Below are 21,020 nucleotides of genomic sequence, written 5' to 3' on the forward strand. Positions count from 1 at the left end.
GGTTTATATTTTGTCCTTGTTGAGCAGAGCTCTCTCTGATTCCTAATCATGTCTTGAGCCAATTTTCTCCACTATATACTTCCGCCATGATGTTCTGCCTCATATCAGCCTGAGGGAATAGAGTCAGCCATCCATGGACTAAGACCTCTGAAACCATGAGCCGCTCAATAAATGTTTCCTCCTCTAATTGTTCTTGTTAGGTCTTTTGGTCACAGTGGTAAAAAAGCTGAGTAAAACACTGATGGAACTCTGACCAATATTCTTAAGTTGTGTCTATTCATGCTTTAAGTTTTTTTCTGTACAGAGTGAACTGTAACTTAATTTGATGTGTGAACAGAATATAATCTACCCTTATAATAAATAGCTGAGTCTTACCCAATAAGAAGTGACCAACTATTCAAATCATATTCAAATAAGACAAATGGGAGCTATATTTAATTGGGATCAGCTGGCACTCTCCCTCTGAGCTACAGAGACAAATTGGGCTGTCTCTATAGTTCACTTCCACTTTCTATATGTCACCTTCTTTTCTCTAGCTATAAATATGATGTGGTAGACAAGGGCATTCTTGACAATTTTTGTGTATGGATGGCTGCTTGATTCTAGAATCACAAATAAAGCCAACTAAGATCTACAAAACTAGATTTCTTACAATTTTGCTTCTTAGCAATACAGTCAGTGTGATCCAATAATTTATATTCTTTATTTGACTAGTAATATTATTTGATATCACTTTTTAAAGGATGTTCATGGTATTTATCCATGGATTTCAAATAACTATATATGTTTTTTAAATTCCTATATTTCCTAATTGAAAGAATACATTTTCAAAAAAAATGAAATCATAACTCTCATACAAAATAAAATCAATACAGTATGTTAGCACCTCTGGATTCAATCCTCATTATCGAAAGAAGAAGAAGGAGGAGGAGGAGGAGGAGGAGGAAAAAGAATCAAAATTATGAAACAGGCTTGGCAAAAGGGCTGACAGATACATACAAATATTTAAAAGGGCTTGGATTGATTTGCTCAGGTATCACCACGCTATAAACTGAAAAATCACATAAAGATCAAGATAATTTATCAGTCTCCCCTGGGGAAACCTTACCTGAGAAAATCAGCTGAAAGAAAAAAGGCTTAATTTGGTTTCAGTCCATGGTCAGTGGGCTCTGATGCTCTTAAGCCTCTGGTGAGGCAAAACATCATAGTGGAAAACACAAGGTAGAGCAAAGCTGCTCATCTCATAGCAGCCAAGAAACAAAAAGAGAAAGGGTCCAGGGTTTCAATATCCCCTTCAAGGCATGTCCCTAATGACCTAACTTCCTCTTCTGGGTCTCACCTTTCATAAATCCCAAAAGCATCATGGGCTCGGAGCCAAGCCTTCAACACTCAGACTTTTGGGGGACATTTAAGATCCAAACCACAACAATGTGTCAAAAACTTCTTCCTGGGGCTGGGGTTGTTGCTCAGTTGGTAGAACATTTGCCTTGCATGTGTGAGGCACTGGGTTTGATCCTCAGCACCACATAAAAACAAATAAATAAAATAAAGATATTGTGTTCATCTACAACTAAAAAACAATTTTAAAGAATCTTTTTCCATTAATATCTAACCCAATAAGGAGAATACCAATAATAGAGTACAAACAGTTCAAAAGAGAGCTCAGATCTCCTGTACGAGAAGAATTCTAAATAATTTACATAGATATTCCCCACTAAAGGAGGTAGATCTTAATTCCCCATGTCCTGGGTATGGGTTATGCTTGGTGATTTGCTTCCAAAGAGTAAAGCACTAGAGGGAAGGGACATGACTGTATAGTGGAGAAACCTGGCAAACTCTTCTCCATTCAGATGATCAGGATTACCATCGCCTGCAATAAGAGTTGACAGCGTGTACCCTTGATATGATGTGATAACAATGACACTTCACCTCTGTTCTCTTTCTCTAAAACCCCATAACTCTTTATTTAGGGGGAAATATCCAATTCGAATAGAGGGATATCCTGTAATATACCTGACCCATGTTTCTCAAAACCAGGAGCAAAGGTCATCAAAAACCACTAAACGCTGAGAAACTGTCACAACGTAGAGAAACACAATAACTACAGGTAATATGACATCCTGGGTGAGATCCAGAAAAGGAATTTAAGGGAAAACTAACAAAATCTGAATAAAGTATAAAGTCAAAGTCCTGAGTGCTCATTCTACAGTTGTGACAGATGTAACAGTAATTTGAAGTGTTAAAATTTGGTCTAAAGTTGGGAAACTAGGTGAGGGACATATGTACTAAGATTTGCAAACTTTCCTATAAATCCAAATCTATTATAAAATAAAAACCCAGGATCTGGCACATACTAGTCAAGTGCTCTACCACTGAGCTACATCCCAGTGCCTCAAGATACTTTTGAATATTAGAATTTTGAGTGGCCAACTTGAACAAAAAATAATTCTGAATCAATTATTATGCCATCCCAGAGGGCCTAAATGTGTCCACNCAAAAAAAAAAAAAAAAAAAAAAAAAGCCAGATTTCAAATAAGAGTGTGAAATCAAAAGTCCAAGACCAATGGTCCAAATCACACATATATATACATATGTTTATGTGCCAGACTCTGGATTTGATCCCCAGCAGTGCCAAAAAATAAAGAAAATAAATCTCTTTGTTTCCTTTTTCTACACAGTCTTAATACATGTGGCAAATGTCTAAAAGTAGAATTCACATGGACTTTTCACACTTTGGCTTGAGATACCCCTGGTAAAGAGTGATTATCTCTTGGTTAACGGATTGGGTACCCCTCCACACAAAGTGAAATCTGCATGGGCCAAATCGCATTACCTCAAATATTCCCTGTGATGTTGATGTGATATAATAACAGACAGAAAATTAATTTCACTTTTATAAATATAGTTTTGTTAGCATTATCTGATTAACCTTAATAGATAATTGTCCTGTATTCTTAAACTAAAATAATTTTTCTTTACGGATGTCTTCCAAAATTTCATTGTTTCACAAAATAATCCGTTGTAATTAAAGAATTGGGTATACAGAGATGAGAGTTAGATTTTGCAACTAGATAATCCTGCAAGATATATGATAAGCATTGACATTTTTCTCTGGCCATGGAAAGATATTAGGGATTGCATTTCTCTGTGGAAGGCCACAGGTCCTGTTAAGTTTCTTTCCTCTAGCTACAACTCTTGCTAGTTCCAGAAGAACACTGTTCCTTCTTCTTACCCCTTCAGAATGGAAAACACTTCCTGTTCTTTGCTACTCCTGGGTCTTTCACTAACCCTTGGTCATTTACCTTAACCTTTAACAAACCTGCTTAATGGTTCCTTCCTTCGTCTCTCTTTAGCCACCCCTTTGAACTATGCCATCTGTTTCCTCTCAGGATAGCTGCTTTGACACTTTCCCAAGTCAAAATTATTTCTGCTTGGAACCTAATTCTCATATGTATATTTTAGAGGACACAGAATTGCTTCTTCAGATATCCTTGAATCCATCCGCATGTGTGTAGAACTAGCATAGCTAGCTATTCATCCAAATGAAAGTTCTAATTTGGCCTTTCACTTTTCAATAAAAAGTATAACCTCACCATTTGCTCTTTTGATCTCTAGCCTATAGTGTCTTGGGTCAGTAATAAAGAATATCTATCCTGCAAGCTCTTGACAGGAACTAAACCTTGAATTGTCTCATTGTTCAACTCTTCTCAAAAAGCCCAGGTGAAATTTATTAGGATCGGGTGCGATATCCTAAGGCTATGCACTGATCTTTAGTAGAATGACTGTCAAGTCAGTACTTTGGGTCCATAATACCTCTGAGGTGTTTTAGGTTGTTTTAATGGATTCTGATTTTGTCAAGGGACAATTTAAGAAATTGCCTTAGAAACGCTAATATCACATTTGATATAGGAACATGGTGCACTATATATTTTTTTACTGTTTCCAGCGGTTAGTACAGAAATTCAGTTTTTCTCACCCTTTTTGTTCTGACTCCATTCACAAAGCCACATTCTGATATTTTTGTTATTCTGCCTACACAAAAAATATGCTATTTATATAGGCTTTAAGCTTTTCTTATACTAAGTTAACTATAGAAGAAATATGCCAATCATGCCCTCTGTGAGAAATTCCACTCCATGTCATGGAAATTCTTCTTATTATCATAACTAAATTAGTATTCTGGGTCTACCCCAATCTCATGTGCATTTTTGTTGATGTGAACCAATTTCTCAGAACCTAATTATCTTCCTAAGCACTGAAAAACAAAAATAAATCTCAGGGCTTTGAAAAAGGAGGCTAGATTTCATCCAGCCTTTCCTAAAATAAAACATCTACCTCTTGCAGTTGCACTTCTACTTATTAACATACCCACATATAAAGTCTCAGGTAAGAAGCTCATTTTAGAGATAAATCTTAGGAAAAAATCTGTTTATCCAGAGAACTATGAAACATATTATATTTCCCTTCTCCATTATTTTCTCTTTACAATCCAAAGCTTGGTGTCAACTATAAAGGATCTTTTTGAAGTGGTTCTCAAACTTTTCATGTTGGTGAAATATAATGCTTTGTTGTTTGTTCCTGGTTCTGGGCCTTTCATATGCTAGGCAAGTGCTTTACCACTGAGCTACATCCCAGTGCCTCAAGATACTTTTGAATATTAGAATTTTGAGTGGCCAACTTGAACAAAAAATAATTCTGAATCAATTATTATGCCATCCCAGAGGGCCTAAATGTGTCCACAACTAATTCCACTGCCCATATACTCCTCCATCAACATTGTAACTATTGGGAATTATTCCTGCTCAGACAGTGATTTCTCATATACCCACAAGGCAAAGCTCTCTTATGTTCCAGTGAACTACAATATCTTCTAATGCCAATTGAAAGCTATGCTTTGCCTTTTCTTCTAACTTGAAACAAACTGTACAAATAGCTCCACCTTCATTACATATGATAGATATAACTGCTTTATGAAGAAAATTAAAGACACACATCTATGACAACTTTGCTACATATTATATAAGTACTCCAGTCAGGAACTTGACATAATTCGACTTTCTTTACTTCCAGTACTTTGTTTTTATTTACATTTTACTATTTTATTGCTTGTATGAATGAGAGTAGGTTTCATAAAATAAAACATTTAAGCCATGCTTTGGGGTGCTTACTCTACTGCCCTCTGCCGGTAGGAGGAAAGAATAAGTGAGTCACAAACTATTGCATTACCTACCACAACATCCAGTGATTCTTATCCAATGGGAAGATTTAAAGCAGTTGATGATTTTTGAAAATCTAACCATTACCAACCAAACTTCATTCATTCACAGGAAATGCTTCCAATTTATTACAGGCCCTCCTTGTGGGAAGATTTTTGGCATCATTTTTGTTATTTTCAATAGATTTCTATCTCCTGCAACCGTATGTAAATAGACACAAAAGTCCTCTCTTATTTCTAGGTCATGGCTGCAATCTCTAGGTAAATTTCCTTCCAGATATAAAATCTGGGTCTGAGATTGAGTAAGAATAGAGACTCAATAGTTTTAATGATATAAAAGTGCAGACATTAAGCAATTCAACGTGTCTGTGCTGCGTAATTATCAACAAATGTTGGAAGCCCTGTAATTCAGCAGTTGAGACAATCTGAGATTTTGCTTTTTTGTTTTTATTAAAAGCGTAAGGCAGCCTTCAGGATAACAAGCAAAAAGCAGCTTCAATTTTGTGCATAAAGGACCACTGATTATGCATGGATTATTTTCTTCAGTCACACTGCTTTGTAGGGATAGCAATACCCGTCAGTGATGTCATCTTCTAGAACAGACCCGAATGTATAGGCATATTGTGCCAACTGGGTCCAAATCAATGACCTAGGTAATGCCATCAGAGCAACACTATTATTTCTTGTCTGAACCCTCCAATCCTGTAGAAATAAATGCTAATCTGATGCAAGTTTAAGGAATGTGTTGTGTGGGAAAGAAAATCAAACCTTTGTTTACTTTGATTTACATTGTAACATGTACTTACAGAAAATGCATCACAGAATTAATAAATACATCATGTGTTGTTTTATTTTTGTATTAGTAGCAGATTAAATAACTTATTAACAACCACATTTCCTCGGATAAGAATATTGCTATCAAGGATATTTCCTAAAGAATCGATACTTAAATGTATATTCACATAGCATGACAGTACCCTTTTGCAACTGTGGAATCAGAGTGATTTGGCAGCATTCTTGATAGAGGAAGCAACATTGTTTCATTGATTGAGGTACGAAAAAACCTGAAAGATTTATAGCTTTTAGTTCCATCTCTGCTTGCTTTGAGATTCATTTGATTTATTCTATTTATCTTCATAATAAGCATAATAAAGACTTAAGCAGATTTAAAGTTTTTCAACATCTGGAAGCCTAAGCTTTCTGAAGTGAAAATGTTTCTTGAAAAGATGTAAAGGAAAGAGATCCAGTCGTTTAAGAGTATACACTGAGCGCCTTCCACAGAGTTGGATAGGTTCTGCGGAGGGACTTAGGGCTGTTTTTGAAGCCTGCACATCCGGGACACCCTAGCGAAAGCCCCTTCCTCGTCTTCCAGGGGGCGGAGCCGCGGAAGGCAAGGGCTGTTCCGTCGCCCCGCCCCCCTCGCCGTTCCAGCCAGTTCCCCGGGGGCGGGGCCTAATCGGCGCGCGGCCTGAATCCCAACGACAGCAACCCGGATTCGAGCCATGGCTGACGGCTGCCGGACGCCTCAGGCTCGGGCGCTTCTGCAGCAGTGCCTGCACGCACGACTACAAGTTCGCCCAGCTGAGGGGGACGCTGCGGCCCAGTGGGTGGAGGTAACGTCGGCCCGGCAGCTCTCGTTATCCTACGGCGCTCAGGGGCGGTTCTTTACGCGTTGTCTCGGTCACTCGGTCCCCGCCCCCACGGGTCCTCCTCGGAACCGAGTTAGGAGAGCAGCTAGGTACCGCGGCTTGTGCTATGCGCTGCGCGGGACTTCGGGCCGGTGCGCCAGACACTGCCCCGGCGGTCTTACTGGCAGCGCTTTACCTTTCTGTCCAGCACCACTGTTCCCGGCGCCAGACATTCCGACGAGGAAGAAAGTGCCTCTCTACTGGAGAGACCGCGTTCATTTGAACCTCTCTCAGTCCCCGTACCTGAGCTCGGTGGACTAGAGGCCTAGTAGTTTCAGACGCCCTGCTGCTCTGGCCTGGGCGGAGCTGGACTGGTTCAAGTGTGTAGGTTAGCTTGCTTCAAGAGTTCAGATCTACTTTGATTTATGCCCCACCTTATTATGTTGATTGTGTCTTGACCTTAGCACAGAAATGATATTTTCCAAGACACAGTGCTCTTTCAAGAAAGTTTTTATTTATTTATTTATATTGTTTTGTTTTTTTCTTGCTGGTTGATCCGAACCCTGGCTTCTCCCACGCTTGGGCAAACTTTCTACCACTAAATTACAATCCCCAACCCAAGAAACATTTTTTGTTTGTTTATTTGAATTTCACTAATTTCCACCTAAAATAGATCACTCCTTGTATAATAATGTTGCACTGTTATCAAACACATTTCCTCCAAAGAATTATGAAATGTTTACGTTGAATTCCCCCTACTTGCTTACCTGCCTACCTGCCTTTTCTTGATGTCCTGTCTCCCATTACATTGCAAAAACAAGTAAAATGTTTTTTAAGTCCTTAGTCATATATGCGGAGTAAGTTAAAATATAAGCCGGGGAAGTCCATAATTAAGACTTTGGGTGATACTCAGAATCTTTAATGTAGTAAAATTTCATTCACTGATCTCTGAATTGGGTCCCAGACCTAGCATTTCTTAACAATCCTAGTCATTATTTTAAACACTACACATGAACTATGATGCGTGGGTAATTATTTTTAAGTCAGAATCTATTATCCTATGCTAATTTGGGAATTTTTATGTGCATAAAATTCCTGTATTCTCACCTCTCTTCAGAAATTCTTCCTATTTCTTATTTTTGTTGTAACCTTTTGTTGAGGTTTTAATTTCTCTTGCATATTTGAAATTGTGTGGGTTTTATATTTATATATTTTATATTTATATCTAGAGACTCACCTATTTAAATTGTTGCTTCCTGGCACTGTAAACTTCTAACTTATCATTTAGAGTATTTCTGAGCCTCTTTATTTTTTTATGTTCTTCACACCTCATTTTCTTATGCAAAACCAGAGATATTTTATTGCAGCGTTCCAAGCTATCAGTTTGTGTTTATAAACTTTAAAAGCTATTTTTAAAGACTTCCCTTCTCCCACACACAACTATATTAAAGAGATGACAAGTGATTACATGGTGAGAAAGCATAAATTCTTTCATCTTTCTCACACCTCCTCTACCCTGTTCTATTATCAAAGTTCTTTTTTTTTTTTTTTCTTTTTTAGAAATAGCCTTTTAGATGTTGAAAGATTTGAAAGCTGCTTTGCTTGTTCTTAGTTTCATTCATGTGGAACTATGCTGTCACAAATTTAATGTTTTTCTTCCTGGGAATTGAACATTTTTAAGCTACTGTGAGAATTATCTGTACTTTTCTTCATATTTGAAATGTTTTGTAACAAAGAAGCTACAGGAAAGTGACTTTGACTTGAAAAGAGGAATCTGGTTTTTTAATACTTATTTTTTGTAGTTGTAGTTGGACACAATAACTTTATTTTAACGTGGTACTGAGGATCGAACCCAGGACCTTGCATGTCTGAGGCAAGCGCTCTACTGCTGAGCCATAACCCCACCCCACACACACATCCCAAAAAAGGAATCTATATATTATAACTTCAGACCTATTATTGGAATAAACAAAAAGAAAATAATGAGGAGGTAATTTGGTTACTGGAAAGAACAGATATCTGTTTCTGGGAATTATTAGGTGCTTAATTCTGACATTGCAAGTGTACAGCTGTGAATGCTAAAGATTTGGGCTCAGTGAAAAGGCTTGTGATAGTAGTGTAGCTTGCCAGCCCATCATTATGGGTATTCATGGGAGGCTCTTGCTTTTGATCCAGGGGCATATTTGCATTTTTTTAAAATGACTCCATTTCCGGTAAATCAAGTATGATTGCAGAGCTGCATTTATATTTACATAGAAAACCATTTAGATAACACATAGAGCCCAGAAGATACAGTTGAATGTTAATACAATTAACAGATAAGTTGAGTCCTATCATATATAAAACAGTCCTGTCTGTAAAGTGCTTTGGAAGTTAAAATGTTAAATAAATTGTGTGTTTGCCTTTAAATTTATTTATATATTCTCATAATAAACAGGTAGTATTTACTATGAACCTGGCACTGTGTTAAGCACTTTACAAATATTAACTCATTTAATCTCCATAATAACTTCTAGAGTCAATGAGGCTCCTTAATCAATTAAGTTAATACGTAGAATCAAAAGTTGAACAGTTAACTCAGCAGCAGAATCAAAATTATTCTTTCTTATGGTCTCTTACAAGAGCTATTTTTTATACTCCTGATAACAACCAACCTTGTCATGTAGAAGTTATTAACAAATGTTAATAATTATATTTAAAGCAATAACAACAATAACAAAAAATAATCAGGGTTTCCTGGAATTTATACCTTGTTTTCACTATACAAGTAAGCGCATTAGGGGGAATAAAGAGGATGATATAAAAAGACATCAGTTACACTGTTGCTTATTTATCTCCTATCTGATAGAGTATGAATTCATTTGGTGTTGAATAAATGGGCCCTGCTATATAAATATTTCTTAAGTTTGTCATCCTTACTTACTAGGGAGGAGGCTGTCTGAAAGTCCTATTGATTTTAGTAGAGGTAAATTGCTGTTGGTAGTATTTTTAAAAAATATTTTTAGTTATAGATGAACACAATGCCTTTATTTTATTTATTATTTTTATGTGGTGCTGAGAATCAAACCCGTAGCACCTGCAAGTGCTCCACCACTGAGCCACAACTCCAACCCTGTTGGTTGTATTTTAAGTGTAATTTTTTGAAAAATAATTTTGATTGAAACTTTAAAATATTTCATTTTCTCATATATTCATTTAGAAATCAAATCTAATGTAAGTCTTCTTTCTTTTCTTTGATTTGAACCTCCAAGTTTGTAACAGTTATAAAATTTTATTCACTTACCTCTACAGCTCTGTATAGACTTCTTTCTAATCTGAGCTTTCTGTGATGATTTCTTATAGGTTCAGAGAGGATTAGTGATCTATGTGTGCTTCTTCAAGGGAGCTGATAAAGAACTTCTTCCAAAAATGGGTATGTGTTTGATGTTTTTTTCTTTTTTTGAAGATGGAGAAAGAACAGCAATAGACCAAAAAAAAAAAAAAAAAAAAGAGAGAGAGAGAGAAGCACAATTATTTTCCCCCTGGTGATGGGGATTGAACCCAGGGCCTTGCACATGCTGAGAAAGCACTACCACTGAGCTACATCCCCAACCAAGAAGCACAATCTTATTTGTCCTAATATATGTTATTATTCAACTCTGTGTAGTATTGTTGGCTTATTTTTTTGCCTGTTGCAAAATTTAAAGTGTGCATGTATGGTAGAATTCTTTTAAAACATCTACAACATTTCAGATGGCTTATAGGTTGATTTAGAAGAGTAGACACACAGTTCAGCCAAGGATACAGAAAGTTGTTAGAAGCAGGGTGGCCACATAGGGAGAAACAGATGCTGTGTTTCTTAATATAGTTTCCATTATCCCCAGATAACAGAAGAGTCCATAACAAGTAGTGTATGACACTGTATATACAGGATGAGTCCCATCAAACCTGGACAGTTCAGATTTACATCATTGTTATCAAAGAACTTACATTGATCATTTATGTACTTCTTTGTAGGAATATGTTTAAATACAGTTCTTCTGGTTCTTGAACCAAATTCAATGTTATCTCAGCCACACCTCCTCTGGCTCCATAGAAAGCAGAATAAATGTTTAAGGACCTCTGAAAAATTTTGCCTGCAACTTTTAAAAATCCTGGATAATTCATAGCACTGCACATTCCTTATGATAATTATATAGGTTCAGATGTACCAAATCAACTAACATGCTGTCTCAATGCAGCATGTCTCAAATACAGTTCTAACAAATATGCGTGTGTGTGTGTTTGTGTGTACTTCATAGATATGAAATAATGGAGCTATTCCGAAGATTGAGGGACAGCACCCATTATTTGGATTAGTAAGTATAAGCTGAACACAGTGGCATGTACCTGTAGTTCCAGCTGCTCAGTAGGATTGCTTGAGTCTAGACGTTTGAGATCAGCCTAGGCAACATAGCAAGACCCTGTCTCAAGCTTTAAAAAAAAAAAAAAAAGAAAGAAAGAAAAAATGAAATTACACAAATGAGTAGTTGAAGCTTGCAGAAGTTAATCTAGAAGAGGTTCACATAATAGAACTCAAGGACAAATAGCTTGACAAAAAGTCAAGCTAATGAAGGGAATTTTATATTCATAGATCAAACATGTTTGACAACTATGTCAAAGCATGAAACTATGCTTAAGAAGGGACTGTGATGAGGGCTGGGGTTGTGGCTCAGTGGTAGGGCACGTGCCTTGCATGCCTGAGGCACTGGGTTTGATCCTCAGCACCACATTTAAAAAAAATAGATAAAATAAAGTTATTGTGTCCATCAACAATTAAAAAAAAAAAAAAGAAGAAGGGACTGTGATGAGTGAGATGGAAAGCTATTAACTTTTAAGTTTGAAATTTGAATCCAGAGGATAATAAGGAAATTTCGAAGGGTTTAAGAAGAAAATGAGAAAATATTTTGTTGTTCTGACTTAAAGCTAACTTTCTAAAGTTGTTTCATAGAGATGTTTTGGGGATTTTTGTTTTGTTTTGTTTCGCTTTTTTTTCCAGTAGTGGAGATTGAACCAGGGGGCCTTGTACGTGCTAGGTAAACACTCTACCACTGAGCTACGTCTCCAGCCCCTCTCATAGAGTTGTAAATAGATCTTTATCATAACAGCACAAATTAAGTCCACCAAATTCAAGCTCTGTTTTGTTTTATAATGATTAAATCCTATGTGCTTCTGTCTGTGTCTATAATTGTGAGTGCACTTTAAATACATGTATAAGATTGTGGTGAATTAAAAATGCTTAGGAGGCCTGCCTTGACTCTTTTAGTGAATAATCTAACACAAAACTTCATGATTTACAGTAAAGAGCTGTATGACTCTCATTCTGATGGTCTGAGTTACAGGGAAAATAAATGCATCCATATTGATAGCATTAGTTTGTATTTCCCTGTATTCCAGGAGGCATAGTAAGCCAATGTTTTGGGATTCTCTTAAATCCCACCTCATATTTATTACATAGATTCAGATCTTTCCAATCTAATATTTCATCCCATGGGAACATAACTAGTTATATCCTAAAATCTGAAATAGCATATCCAATATAGAGATGTGTAGAATCGTCTTCAATTCATCTTTAATATAATTGAACTGAGATCCAGGGATCTGTCAAAGCTTGATTCCTATATACATCATTGAAGATACTTGATTGATAACCTGTCTTAGGATCTTTTGAGTTTCCAACATGCATTTAATACATTGTCTCATTTTAATTCTACTTACTTATATTTGCATTTGTATTGTACTTATATATACATATTTGTATACCTTCAGCATTGAATTCCCAGTAATAACCAGTAGAGGGAGGTGTGGGGAAGTGTAATAAATTATATTACATCCCATTGCCTGTTATTCCAAAATTGACTACTTAGTCTCTCCGTAGCCAGAGGCCGGCATAGCTGGATAGTGATTTTCATTGGAAAGAAGTGCTCTGGATAGTTATAGTTTCCTTAGAAGCGGTCAATAGGATTGCTGGCTATATAGTAAAGTTCGATTTGTAATAGACAAAATTAAAGGCATTTAAAAATAAGTGATTGTTAAGTGAAAATTGAAGGTGCTTAAAGCATAGCTTGGGAATTTCTTTGCGTGTTTACCTTGGCAGTTTTTTACAAGGTTTTATTTTATAATGTTTAGAGTGGGGTCACCATACCAACTCCTTACTAATGTTTCCTATAAATCGTCCTATAATCAAAATCACTGACTACTCAAAACTGGAAGCATACCTTTTAAAATCTGATTTGAGGGCAGGAATGTAAGGTTTCTTTTATCATTTGTTGTCTTAGAACTTTTCTTTGCAAGCAGAATTCATTTATACCTTTGTAGAAGTAGGGAGATACTGAGTCTATTTTAGACACTTATTTATTGTTTTGAAAATGGTTAATGTTGAGGTGTAAAGGTTTTCTAACTGTAGGGTTTAGCTACACTTAGATATTTATAGTGGTTTTGACACTTATTAGCTATAGTCTCATAAATGCTATAAAATATCACTGTTTTATTGTATGTATACAAAGATAATGCTAGTAGCCATATCTTTGAGTTACTTTTTCATTTCTGACAATGAATTTCACCTGTGTTTCTCCCATGGGTTATATTTATAAAATGGTTAGTCTATGTTAATTGTGCCTTTAAGGTTATGAAACTATAAAATCAGCTTTTTTGTAATGAGATTGAACCTGGAAGCTTTGTCATATCTTAAAACTCTAGGTAATTTAAAGTTTAAAATAAAATATTTTTTAATTGTAGATGGACACAAATACCTTTATATATGTATTTTTATATAGTGCTAAAGATCAAACCTAGTGCCTCACATGTGCTAGACAGGTGCTATACCACTGAGCTACAACTCCAGCCCCAGTGTACTAAAATTTTAATTTTGTTACAGAGCAGAATTTTCTGAGAAGGATTTATAATGTTCTTTTCCAGTGGGATTTGCTTATGAAATAAAAGGAACAGGAAGATAAAATCTTGCCATGTATTCCCCTGAGACAACAATATTTAAGGTTTCATTTTACAGTTAATTCTTGAACTTTCTAGATGACTTATTGTTAGATAATCTTAGCTGTCAAGTCAAATTTTAAACATCATGCAGTTTTCTCCATGAAATTTGCTTTATTTTTCATGCTCATTTAGTTTAGTGAAGCACTTTTTAAAATTTAAATAGAGAGTGGTTTAGGAGCAAGAGCTAACAAACTGGGTTTTCAACATGAGATTTGCTAACTAAAAGATTGATGTTTCTTCTTCATGTTTGTTTTTCACTTCAAATTGTTTTGCCTTTCTTCCCCATCTAGTTAATACACTATTAAATGTGAAATTAAGTGAGACAGAAAATGGCAAGCACGTCTCTGTACTGGATCTACCTGGAGACATTCTTATCATCCCTCAAGCCACCCTTGGTGGTAGAGTAAAAGGAAGAAATATGCAGTATCACTCCAACTGTGGAAAAGAAGAAGGGTTAGAACTTTATTCCCTATTTGTATCTCTCTGTGAAAAAGAATTAGCTGCAAACAGTAAGTGCGCTGAAGCTGGGGTTGTAGTGGAACATGGCACTTATGGGAATAGGCAGGTATTAAAGCTGGATACCAATGGACCATACACACACCTAATTGAGTTTTGAGAAATTAAAAGTTAGTTCCTACAGCTATTTTGTGGTATAAAATGACCTGGACTATAATTAGATTTTTTGCCCCTTTGTCTCTTGAATATACTAATGTATAGCATTTTCAGATAAGAAAATCTTGGGTCCCGTAAATAATTGCAACATGCTAAACAGATGACCTTGTCAAGTCACCTAAACTCTAGAGCTCAGCCACTCTATCCTGTTTTCTACCATCCTTCCACTCAAGTATTTGAAAAATCCTTGTTTATTCACTTGATGATCATTAAAGAAGCCTTTTAAACCATACTTTAAAGATTATATACATTTTATTTTGTAATGAAGTAATGTGTACAATTAAGAAAAACACATTTCTTATACCCTCAAATTTATGTACTATGTACTAAAAGTAAAAATCATTGTATGAAAGTTGAGGTGAAATCCAACACAAACCAATTATAACTTTGTCGATTTTGTTTCACTATTTCAGTTTTCTTTTTGTGTGTGTGTGGTGCTAGGGATCAAAGCCAGGGCCTTGCACATGCAGACCACATGTTGTGCCACTGAGCTATCTTCCCAGCTCAGTTTTCTATATTTTGAATGAAATAATATGTAACTTACTATTCCTTTTAATAATATCTATGAAAATGTAATGTAGAAATGTTATTGTACATTATATTACTTTCCAAGGACATCTAAATGCTTTAGATTATTTTAATAATCTTTAGTACCTCATAAATATGTACAATTGTTATGTGTCAATAAAAATTTTTTTAAGCAAAAAAAATATTTAGTTGATATAGGAATCAGGTATAAAACATTCATAGTTGTTTTTATTAAACATATTCACAACGAGAGATTAATGCTCTGTTTTTCAGTGTTCATCAAAACCATGTATGTCTCAGTTTCTATCTTTGGTTTAAATTACTGAGTTCATAAATTTTTTTAGGAATTTCCTTTCTTGTTGAATTAGATTGCTATACAAGGAAGAAAAAGGGAAGCTTTCTCAGGAAGTTGTTTTTAGTTGACTTGTATTGATTGGTTGTTTTTAATCAGTTTTGTATTGATTTAATGATTTGGAACCATTGTCAATTTTTCTGTTAGTAAATGTTAATATACTAAATATTTGTGCCCTCCCCCAAAATTTATATGTTAAACCACTAATCCCCACTGTGATAATATTTGGAGATGAGGCCTTTGGAAGGTAACTAGAGTTAAGATGAGGACTTGGGGGGTGGGACCCTCATGATGGGATTAGTGTCTTTAAAGAAACACCAGAGAACTACCTCTCTATACTCTCACCATGTGAAGATGTAGTAAAAGTTTCTCCAAGGAGATGTATATGTCTTTTAGATGACCACAAGACATATACAAAGCTAGGAAGAGAGCCCTCATCAGAACTGATCATGCTGTTACCTTGATCTTGAATTTCTAGCCTGTAGAGCTGTGAGAAAATAAAATTTTTATTGTTTAAGTCACTCAGCCTATGATATTTTGTTATGGCACCTCACACTGACTATGACAATGATGTAAGATAACAGCTAACACAGTAAACTTTTCAAAGGAAAATACATGAGAAACTCTTAGAAGAAATGAGTCTGTAAAAGGTAAGAATTGTAATGCAAATAATAATAATAATGAGAGCTCATGTAAAAAAAATAAAAATTTTAAAAATAGGTAATAAATATATGGTTTTTGCATACTTCTATGACCTGATTTAAAAGATGTTATTTAACAGTGAAAATTAAATATTTCTGATTACCAAAAAGATGAAGAAATTAACTTAAACATCTTAAGTAGCCACTAAAAATTCCTTTATGTGATAATTTCCGTTGGTTTTTGTTCCTAATATACTTAAAATTTCTAATTATTACACAATATCCCATTTTCTCTCTACCCTTCCTGTACTATTCTATTTTGGAACTTGAGAATCAATAACTGGCTTGATAATGAACTGATTGTCCTTAACTTTTACTTTATTGATTCACAATACACTTATTGAAATGTAATAAACTATTCATAAACTTGCAAACTCCAATTTTCTGAAAAGCTTCTCCAAGGAGATGTATATGTCTTGCCAAAAGATTGTATTACCTATTTTAAATCATTTTGATTGTATGTCTAGGTAAAATGCTGACTCACAGCCCTAGATTGCTATTTTATAGTCCAAGCAATTCTCTTTTAAAAACTTGATTGAGACACTTGTGGAGAATAGCAATTTCAAGTACACAAAGAGTTATTAAGCACAAGGTGATGTTCAGCTTTCCTTCATTTGCAGGGAGGCTACAACAAGAGGGAAAAGGCATATGAAAATAACTTCGCCTTGGCTCTCTGTAGCTCTTCTGACTCAAGGTGCTCAAAAACCTTCAATATGTTTCTTATTTTATCTTCAGGGTATATCTGTAATGAGGATAGCACTCCTCATTAAATAATGTTCCCAAGGTCACAAAATAGGGAGGAATAATTTCCTTCTTTTAATCTTTCTTGTAATGAAACTTGCTAAAGTTGAAATTGACCTTTGGGAAGGCTTATTGTCTCTCATTGTGGATTATTTAAGGAGTAGTCCATAAATTGGTTTATTTACTAAATTAAATGCAAGTAGGGTTGCATCTAATTTAGGAGCCTTCTGCATCTTTTTTGTTAAGATTTTAGAATGTTTCAAATAGGATACAATTCCTTTTTTAAAAGTTTTATCTGGTGGGGGGCTGGGGTTGTGGCTCAGCGGTAGAGCACTTACCTTGCATGTGCGAGACCCTGGGTTTGATCCTCAGCACCACATAAAAAAATAAAGGTGTTGTGTTTAACTACAACTAAAATAATAATAATAATAAAAGTTTTATCTGTCAATTTAGAAACCTCCTGGGTTTAATTATGAAAATATTGTGTAAAGACAATAGATGTGGCTTTAATATTTTGAATATACTCATAAATTAAAATGAAATACAGTTTTACCACTCCTTAATTAGTTCACATTATAACAGAAGACATGCCATTTATAAATAATATCTACACTAATGACTTGTAAATTAGTAATTTGTTGATTCTATAATGAAGGAATTAAACATCAAATATCAAGATCAAATATCATAGAATTCTGTGCCACTTATTTTGGAGAATAAGAAATGTTGGTGTTATAAGAGAACAGTGTCATGTCAAATATTTACTATCTGTGATTAACTGCAGAGGACCTAATGTAACGAAATTTACATAATTAAAAAACTGTACGTGATTATGAAACTTCAGTGTATTTAGAAGTGTATTGTCTATTGATTCATTGAAATACAAGTTTCTGAAAGGGAAGAACTACTAGAAAAGTAACATTTTCATTCTGAAACCATACCTTGGTGATGACTTTTATATTTTATATTATATTTTATTTAGAGACAGGGTTTCGCTGAGTTACTTAGAGCCTTGCTAAATTGCTGAGGCTGGCCTTGAAATCTCGAGCCTCCTGCCTCAGTCTCCCAAACCACTGGGATTACAGGATTGCTGGAGTGTGCCACCACGCCTAGTTTAAAATGTCTTTATGTTGATAGTCTCCCTATTAATTTTCCCTCCTATTGCTCCTATCTCTAACTCTTTTCTATAGACTGTCTCCAAGGAAGTGTTCTTAGAACATGTCTGTAATATTCTAATGCTTAGAAACTTTCATAACTCTTCTTTATCATGAGGACAAAGATTAAACTTCTAAGGTTGGTATCAAGGCTCCCAGTGCAATCACTCAGAACTATAGAAAACCAAAGTTAGAATCTTGAGAAATAACATTTAAAAAGGGCAAAGTATGAGAGGTGATTGGAGATTCTAGAGATATCAGAGAGGCAGAGAAAGAGCAAGAAAAATGCATTGTTAAGTAAAGGTATTTGCAGGGTGTAAACAGTGACAAGTTTTTTTGTTGTTGTTTATTTTGGGAATAAAGGTTTTCAGCCATCTCATTCCATAGGTGGCTGACTCCATTCTTTGGGACTCATGGCAGAAGAGTGTGACAAAGGGAAGCTGCACACACCATAATCAAGAAGTAGAGACTAAGCTCTGTTCACCAAATGTATACCTGAAAGGCATGCCTCCAATGGCCCATCTCTTTCAACCACACTGTAGGCCCACCCTCAGTTAACATTTAGCTAATCCCTATCAGGGGATTAATTCACTGATTGGGTTAAAGCCCTCATAACCCAATCATTTCACCTCTGAATGTTCTTGCATTGTTTCACACATGAGTTTTGGGGAGACACCTCACATCCAAACCATAACACCCAGCAACTCAGGAGACTGAGGCAGGAAGATCATAAATTCAAAGCCACTTTGGCAACTTAACAAGACCATGTCTCAAAATAAAAAAGGGGGCTGAGGATGTAGCTCAGGTGCTTTACTGGTTCAATCCCCAGTACTGCATGGTAAAGGATAGGAAGAATCTCAAGAGTCAAAAATGTGTCTAGTCAGTCACCAATCTCCCACCTCCCAGGCAGTTCTTGCATACACTCAATCCCAGAAACCACTGTCACTCATAATGAAGTCCAGACTTTTAAGACTAGTTTCAATGTTTTATAACCTGGCTATAGTTTAACTTTCTAATCTTTTCTCCTGCTATTCCTGTACAGAAATTTTCCAGTATGGCCCTAAGGATATTTGTCTTAGGTCTTACCCTTACCTAAATTGCCCTCTGAGGCTGTCCTTGTAAGTCCATCATTATTCCATGTCTAGCTCAAGTCAATCTCTTTTGAAGGTAGAGATTACCTCTATCTCCCTTGGCATTATTGTTGTGCCAGTCTTAACAGTTGTAATGTGTTTTATGAGATTGAGTACTTTGATTTTAATTTTTTTTTTGTATTTTCATATCTTAACTACAAGAGTACAAGTAATAATGCAGAGAAACCGAATAGTGGTAGATAGACTTAGTATAGTACAAACATTTTATCTCTCACAGTACTTCTTTAATGCTCTGCCTATTGTATAGGCTGAGTAATTCTCAATATTGTCTGAATTAATATGGAGATACATCAGTGGCTAGAATACTCTTAATTTGAGTTAAGTTATACCAGCAGTTCATACATAGTTGTTAAGGAATAAGTTAGTTGTTAAGGAATAAGGAGAGGTTGGACGTGCAAGAACCAAGTTTAATTCAGCTACATCTTGTATTAATATACTAAATAGCACCAGAAAAGGTGAACGTAACGTACAATGAAGGATTTTTTAATTTCAGCACAAATATGGACATTGTTGCTTCGTTTTTATTTCTGTGTTATATCAAAATGGTCACCCTACATTTTCTAAAAGCTTATTGAATAATATCCAAAAAAAATATAGTACAACTGAATTTATATCAAAGATTTATACCTAAAAAAGGTGTTCAAAAAGCAAATCATTGTTATAGGTATGGAAAACTATTATTTAAGAAAGCTTGTATTTAAGTCTTCCATAAAATAAACTTCTTTTGAAACAAAAATGTCTCTATTTTGTTTATAATAATGAATTTTTGAATCTTTATTAACCCCCCCATATTTAATTATGAAATAAAACAGTTCCATGGGATGTGTTACAAATAGCCAACAATGACATAAGTATGACTCTAGTTTATACTGGACTTTTCCATATGAATGAATTCTTTGCACTGTATTAGCCAGTATTTTTCTCTAAAGCTTCATAAAATTTGACCTATGATCAGTTTTTTATCTGAATGCAAAAAGGATTTATGTAGAGAATATACCCACACCCTTTTTAATAGTATTTGAGAACCATTAACTATTGTTATACCATTTGTGTCTGGAAAAGTAATTGTGGATTTTTTTTTTCCTAGAGGATATGGAGATTTTTCAGGAAATGTCTGAACATACTTGCAAAAAAAATACACTCCTTGGCTCCAACTTTGGGATATTGTTTACTTAAGCTTTGTACTGATATAAATAAACTAGGGCACACTTTTTTTTTTTCTTGTTTGTACTGGGGTTTGAACCACCAAGCAACATTCCCATGACTTTCTATTTTATTTTGAATCAGGGACTCACTAAGTTGCTGAGGCTGACCTCAAAACATGAAATTCTCCTGCTAAGGTACATTTTCTATTCCTGGCATCTTTTGACTTACTTTGTAGTCCAATGTAAGTCTCTTTATGAGCAGATACGATCATCTTCAAGGTTTCTTTTGCTTGGTGCCTGGATTATTTTTTCTCCTGATAAAATTAGATAGTCCCTCTGGCCTTTATTTCATATATACACATATATATGTATATTTATATATACTCACCTTTGTAAACCCAGATGTTGAAAATGTTCTAAAACTTGCCTAATATTGCATTATGGTTAGTTGCTTTCCAGTTTAAGTTGTAGTCTTAGAACCTGCAGGCCCATAGTAGAGCTGGGAGCTGTGTAAAATAGTTTATGATATGACCTATAACCCCAAAGAACTTACTATCTAGTAGGGCACATGTAAGACAAATGTATCAGGTAGTATGTGGTCTGTGGTATTTGGATGATGCCATCTATGAGATGTAGAATAGAATAGGGATGGAAGATCCTTGTTTTAAAAGGCATGGGAAAAAAAAAAAAAAGCATGGCAATTCAAACTATCCTTCAGAGAA

The 21,020-nt window shown here is 35.2% G+C and overlaps 1 protein-coding gene and 1 long non-coding RNA gene across 3 annotated transcripts in view; one reads left to right on the forward strand and one right to left on the reverse strand.

Annotated features, from left to right (window-relative positions):
• Nucleotides 1-21,020, reverse strand: part of LOC125615256 — a 36,797-nt gene that overhangs the window by 1,611 nt on the left and 14,166 nt on the right. The window contains exons 2-3 of the long non-coding RNA XR_007345824.1: nucleotides 11,212-11,295; nucleotides 10,127-10,276 (exon numbers count right to left, since the gene is read on the reverse strand). This is a non-coding gene — a long non-coding RNA (uncharacterized LOC125615256). The remainder of the gene's footprint in view (nucleotides 1-10,126; nucleotides 10,277-11,211; nucleotides 11,296-21,020) is intronic.
• On the forward strand, nucleotides 6,656-15,927 carry Dtd2 (D-aminoacyl-tRNA deacylase 2). Of its 2 annotated transcripts, XR_001504123.2 has the most exons (4): nucleotides 6,666-6,828; nucleotides 10,186-10,255; nucleotides 11,124-11,180; nucleotides 14,145-14,598. XR_001504123.2 is itself a non-coding variant. In XM_015491703.2 (3 exons), exons 1-3 carry the CDS (start codon nucleotides 6,718-6,720, stop codon nucleotides 14,468-14,470), a joined length of 507 nt encoding a protein of 168 aa, XP_015347189.1. In that variant the 5' UTR covers nucleotides 6,656-6,717; the 3' UTR covers nucleotides 14,471-15,927. The 2 variants fall into 2 exon arrangements, 1 of the variants encoding a protein (XP_015347189.1); XM_015491703.2 differs by lacking the exon at nucleotides 11,124-11,180 and having other exon boundaries at nucleotides 6,656-6,828; nucleotides 14,145-15,927.

The sequence above is a fragment of the Marmota marmota genome, unplaced genomic scaffold, assembly GCF_001458135.2.
Source record: "Marmota marmota marmota unplaced genomic scaffold, marMar, whole genome shotgun sequence".
Classification (NCBI taxonomy): domain Eukaryota; kingdom Metazoa; phylum Chordata; class Mammalia; order Rodentia; family Sciuridae; genus Marmota; species Marmota marmota.